This window comes from Coptis chinensis, unplaced genomic scaffold (assembly GCF_015680905.1).
Source record: "Coptis chinensis isolate HL-2020 unplaced genomic scaffold, ASM1568090v1 utg9848_pilon_pilon, whole genome shotgun sequence".
Taxonomy (NCBI): Eukaryota; Viridiplantae; Streptophyta; class Magnoliopsida; order Ranunculales; family Ranunculaceae; genus Coptis; species Coptis chinensis.
The window spans coordinates 20,436-26,739 of NW_028238196.1; the positions used below are offsets into that span (position 1 = coordinate 20,436).

The 6,304-nt window shown below is 37.4% G+C and overlaps 1 protein-coding gene across 1 annotated transcript; it reads left to right on the top strand.

The window, feature by feature from the left end:
- Positions 1-531: 531 nt before the first annotated feature.
- LOC147472597 (protein argonaute 11-like) lies at positions 532-4,628 on the top strand. Its single transcript, XM_086588484.1, has 6 exons — positions 532-762; positions 865-1,110; positions 1,221-1,336; positions 4,036-4,099; positions 4,179-4,310; positions 4,394-4,628. Exons 2-5 carry the CDS (start codon positions 1,087-1,089, stop codon positions 4,284-4,286), a joined length of 312 nt encoding a protein of 103 aa, XP_086444610.1. The 5' UTR covers positions 532-762; positions 865-1,086; the 3' UTR covers positions 4,287-4,310; positions 4,394-4,628.
- Positions 4,629-6,304: the final 1,676 nt, after the last annotated feature.

The following is a 6,304-nucleotide window of genomic DNA, read 5'->3' on the forward strand; positions in this document are numbered from 1 at the left end:
CATGTTACATACCCACATGGGAGTAGAAGAGCGATTCTGATTGTTTGTTTACTCCTTTAGTACAGAGGAGGCACGATTACGAAGAAAACCAGAGGAAGAAAAAAATGAGACAAGAAAGTTATATTTAGTTCCCAGTTTGAAATTAAATGAGGAAATTAAAGTAATATATGGCCCAGTGAGAAAAAAAAAAAAAAAAAAAAAAGCTTTTGTTTTGTTTGGATTTGTAAATGGCTAAACGCCTTATGAAAAGTCAGAGAATGGGTTGTCTTCCTGAACACGAGGTTAGACTAAGAGACACGCTTTTATTTATATAAAATTGGTTTACATCAAAAGATATACAGGAATAACAACTTGTACTCTGTAACTAAGTCTAATGATAAGTCTAAAGACTAAGTGATAGAGCGTGTGGTATCCCACATGCTATTACACCTACAGTTAAGATTTGTAGCGTTGAATGTCTTAATACATGATTTTACATATATATGGAAGACGCTTGTTTGATGTATTTACGCAGTAATTGATGTATTACAGGGCAGCTCCCTACTGAGGCTGACCTAGAATGTATGAACGAAAATGCAAAGAGATACAGTGAACAAGTTCCTGGCCACAAGCGGCAATTGTTTAGTGAGAGATTCCCACACGCCCATCCTGCAGCTGTTGATCTGGTTGAGAAGATGTTGACATTTGATCCAAGGCAGAGAAGATGTCGACATTTGGTTCGATTTTGATTATGGTAGTAAAAGCAGTAACACAGGAAATGAGGTATTTGAGTTGTGTTTTCCCAACAAAGTTGTGCAGTTTGATTGAACATCATATGGTTTAGGGTTTATGTATCTATGTGTGTATTGTTCTCTGTGGCTGCAGTTGAAGAAGCAGTAGCACATTTGTAGCTAGCGTCCCTGCACGACATTTTGAAGCTGTGTGCTCGACACCCTTGAGCTCTGACTCTGAGCAGCATGCATTGTCTTGGGAACAGATTAAGGAGTTAATTTAGCAGGAAGCAGTGGCATATAACCCGGAGTATGAGGAGCAGTGAGTTTTTCCGTATTGAGAAGTAGAGCTTCGGCAGTCTGCCTAGAAAAGGCGATGCTCCATCCCATTTTGTTTGATGTAAGTTTAAGAGAACGTGTTTTGGTTTTTTAACGATGCGCGTGCTTCCTTTAACTTGCTTATTCACATTTTTTTTAGACGGTTAAACCAGGAATGACGTTTACTTGCAGAGTGGGAAATGTATTCTCTCAATAAAGAGCCCTGGAGGTAAAATTAACAGAGGTGTATTTGGTCCTGTGGAGAAGACTATTATTAGTATGCTGTGGTTCGCATATGGGATACTGAGGTAAGTAGCTGTATCACATTAACATTCGTGACTATATTTGGAGAATAGTTTTGATTTTGCACTTCATTTTTGGTTTTTCAGTTGTTTTTATTGGTTTTTCAGTGTTTTTTTATTGGGTGAAGGGGGGCGGGGTCAACCTTGCAATTGGTTGTTTGCCACTTGGCACTTAGTTTTGGAAGAAGGGGGGGGGATAGAAAATTTGATCTCGTCACACCCAATTAGCTTGATACTGTATTCACTTGTCTGCATTTGAGTTCCAATGCCTTAGTTACCTCTTCGCATTACCTGGTGTACTTTTCCAGCATGGTGCTGCACTATACAAATTTAGTTCGTAGTCATTCAGCACTGTTGTCGTATAAAAATGTCCAGAAGGTTATTCAGATTTCAGAAAGGTTTACTTACCAGGCAAGTAGACTTGATGATAGTATCAGTGTCGTATTCAGATATCTATGTGTCTTCCAATACGGACATTAAAACATCCATGAAGTCCTGCTCCCTATTCAGTTCACCGGTTTGTCTCATCCGTTTATGCTCTTCCAGCCATCTCTGAAAAACAGAATCAAGTTCTTTTGCTGTGTTCTTCATCTCTTTTTTTGTAACCTTGCAAGTCGAGGCAACTTAGATACGGAAGTGCGTCTTCGATGATGAATAGCCCCAACAGCCTAAGGAAATCTCTCATTCCCTTTTGACATGTCCTTGCTTCTGTCTCATCACAAGAAGACATTGAACCAGAGTATCTCTTTCCCGCAATCATCCTTAGAATCACATTGAGGGTCAAGTCTCCAAACCATTGCCTCATGTCTACTAAGACTGGACCTTTTGCCTTATCATGATTCTTCCACACCTTGTATAGTTCTTGGATAGATGTATCGATTTCAGAGTTCCTAACATGCTTTAGTAGTTCGAGCCTGCGATTTGAGAGGAGTTCTGACATGGCTATTTTGCGTAGTTCCACCCAATACTGTCCATAAGGAGCCATGCCAAACACGACATAATCATAGCCCAGGATCTTTGATGCCGTAGAGGTAGGACGAGAAGCAAAAGCCTTATCATTAGTAGTGAAGCACTCCTTTACGATATCCGAATTACTCACCACCAATGCATGATTAACACCAATACGTATCTTAAAGATTGGGCCACACTTATCAGCTAAGTGCTCCAACTCATTATCTACCAAAAACTGAAGTGCTGCCCTGTAATTGGTAGTTTTGTTTGTTTTTCACTTCTTTTTGGGTGGTTGGGTGAAGCAAGGACAAAAAAATATTGCCGATATATCTTATATATCATTGATATATATCGGTATTTTGGTACACCGATATTGATATTTTCGATATATATCCACCGAATATAGAACTTTTTTTTTTCTTGATATATATCAGAATTTTTGATATAAAACTTTATATCGCCGATATAAATGATATATACGATATATATCGGTTGACTTTTTGACAATTTTTTAATATAAATCCGACATTTCCAATATATCCTATATTTTAAATAGTTTGGAGTGGTCACGAAATTTTTTGGATATATTGGATATATATCGGTTTTTGGATACAGTGATATATTCATCGATATCGATATTTTGGGCCTTGAGTCAGAGATAGGTCTAGCAGTTGTCGCCACATTTGATGCACCAGACATCAAGGCCCAAAATATTGATTTCGGTTAATATATCGGTGTACCCAAAAACCAATTTATATTAGATATATCCGTTTTTTTTGTGACTAGTCCAAAGTCTAAACTATTGGATATATCGGTGGACATAATAGCAACATTTATTTATCAAGAAAACCATAAAAAAATATTGACAAATAATTAACCACAATGTTATAATTTAATGTACTCAAAGTTTCAAATTACAAAATAAGATAAATAAGTTACATTAAGTCATCAATACATAAACGAGTGACGTGGCTGGTCAACTTCTATACCCGATTTTTGAATTCTAACTGCTTCACAATACTCTACTTAAGTGTATACAGAGTTAAGTATTCAAAATCGGATTTGAATATTTGGACTTGCACCCGTACTTCCCACCACTTGTTTTCACTTTGGCGCCTATTTTTTCAGTGAAAAATTCAAATTAGAATCGGCACTCTCTCCTCTTCAGATTCAAATTAGAACCAGCACACACTCACCTAGTCACTTCCAGCTCTCTCCATCTCTCTCTCTCTCTCAGTGAAAAAATGTAATTAGAAAAGGGGAAAGAGAGAACACACTCACTAATAAAACCGGCACGCACTCACCTAGTCACTTCCAGCTCTCTCCATCTGTGTCTCTCTATCAGTGAAAAAAATAAAAAAATCCATTCCGATTAGAATTCGTATTTAATTTTTCACTTTGGCGCCTATTTTTTCAGTGAAAAATTCAAATTAGAACCGGCACTCTCTCTCCTCTTCAGATTCAAATTAGAACCAGCACACACTCACCTTGTCACTTCCAGCTCTCTCTCTCTCTCCCTCAGTGAAAAAATCTAATTAGAAAAGGGGAAAGAAAGAACACAGTCACTAATAAAACCGGCACGCACTCACTTCTAGCATTCCTTTTCAATGGTAAGTGAAATATCTCCTCTTATTTTCGTTTAAACAGCAATCTAAAGCTTTAGATGATTCGAGTAAAGTCCTTCCCTTGTTTCTTATTATGCGTTGGAAGATGAATATATTCGTACAATAATATATATTTTTTCAAATTTGCAGAGATGCTGTTGGTGAAGGACAGTTCAGCCAGGTCCTACTCAATAAGTTGGACGCGATTTACAAGGTCTTGAATCTGGAATTAATTATCTGAAGATTGTTCTAGTAAAATTAGTTTCTAATATGAATCACTGTTTCTTATCCAGGCTTGTGCTTCTCTGCAAGAGGGGTATCTTCCTCCTGTAACGTTTGTAGTTGTGCAGAAAATACAGCATACACGTCTTGTCCTTTTCCTGCTGACGATAAAAATATGAAAGACAGTGGAAATATTCTTCCTGGTACCCGCTCTTGTCTAATCAGTTATCAAGTGATTTTCTCTCATATGTGAATTGTTGTTTGAAACACGACTTTTCTTAATCAGGCACTGCAGTTGATTCAATTATATGTCAGCCTTGAGAGTTTGATTTTTACCTGTGCAGTCATGCTGGTATCCAGGTAATTGGTGTTCAAGTGATGCAAGTTTTTGTTTTTATATATGGGGTTACGGTCCTGCTTTAGTTCCCTGCGATGGTTTGCTTGGTTATTTCTTTCGTAGCAACTCTTGGTCAGATCATACCTAAAAATTTTGATTTTCAAATCTAAAAGGTTTCCTATTTGAGCTTTGAAATTTTGAAAAGCAACACTGAAGTCAGACTAATCCAGTAGTAACTAGAATAGTGATCAACAATACTTGCATAAAATCGAAAACCAGAGATTGAATTCATTCGAGCTGGTCCCCACAAGTGAACAGGAATGAAACACAAAGGATAAGTAGGCTTGCTAGTAGACAACGAAAAAGACAACTGAGTACTCTTGCGAAATTGGCAGTTATTACAGAAATGATTCTGAGAATCTTTATTTTTGAATGAGTTTATGTATGACAGAAGATGCAGGATGTCCTAGCCGTTGGTGCCACAGCAGTGGTCCAGTTGTGTGACCAATATAGGCTGAATTTGATGGTGCATAAGATAATGCACGAGCTGTAGGTAGTGAAATAGGATATAGGCCATTATGATGATGCCCTTGGAAAAGGATCTTCTGTGTTAAGTTGTCCTTGACATAAAAATGAGAGGGAGTGAAAGTGAGTGAACAATTGTTATCTAAAGTGAATTTTTGAAGTGATAATAGATTATGTGATAATTTAGGAAGACGTAACACATCCGTAAGCATAAAAGTGGATTCAAAGAGGTGTTTTACTTAATGACATTACCAAGGTGAGCAGTGTTTAATGCATGGCCATCTCCCATCCGCGACTTCGGTCCGCGCGAGAATAGGCATTTGGATAGCCGAGATTCTCATATTCAGATGTGATGTGATTAGAAGCTCACCATCGTGAACATACCAATCTGTGTGTTTTGAAGTTGATGCACCATTCCTCGTTAGCTACCATAGCACGAGCTTCTCAGGTGGTATTTTGCCCCGATAAGCATAATTCATCCGATCGTAACAATGAATAGCATAGTGAGCAAGTTTATGACATATCCGACGGAGAGGTCCGTTCCCATAGTTGTATTGTGAAGGTACTTTCGTTGACCATTAGGAGCAGATTGAAGACACTTATTTGTCCGATTGAGAGATTGTGAATACGCAGTTGTTGTTATTGTAGTTGTTATTAGAAGCAAGAGTGCCTCTTCCATTGAACCGCCTGCCTCTTCCTCTATAAGTGTTTCCACCTCGATTATTCTCGAGAGTAATGATTGGAAGCATTTGTAGTCCTTGATGCTTGAGTTACATTCTCGAGTTTGAACAATAGGTGTGCCTTCTTCCAAGTTTAACTCGAGTTAAAAGAAGGCCGTGTAAGTGATGAATAGAAACTGTTTTAGATCGAACTCGGATGGATGTGCGTAAAGATTTATAATCAATAGGTAAACCTTTGAAGATATAGATGAATACATCTTCTTGATTTATAACACTTGTGTAACACCAAATCTTAAAATAGATGATTTAAGACCCAAGATGCAAAGCCATAAAAAAAAAGAGGCGTGACATTTCAGAAATAATATTCTCCAAGTCTAATAATATATTCGAAATATCATAATTCAAATAATGAGGGTTGAACATAAGTTAAATTCCCAAAACAGTGATATTATTACCCAAACAATTCCAATTAAATAATGCTTATTCTTACAACCAACTATGAATGAATTAATAGAAAAAGCTACTATTGTTCCTACTAAGTCCAACTCTGAATTCCCGCTATCCACGAATCCCACAATCCCACGAGCGTAACGTGAAAGCGTACTAATCTGAAAAACAGAATAAAAAGGGAGAAGAAAAAAAGAGAGTGAGGTTC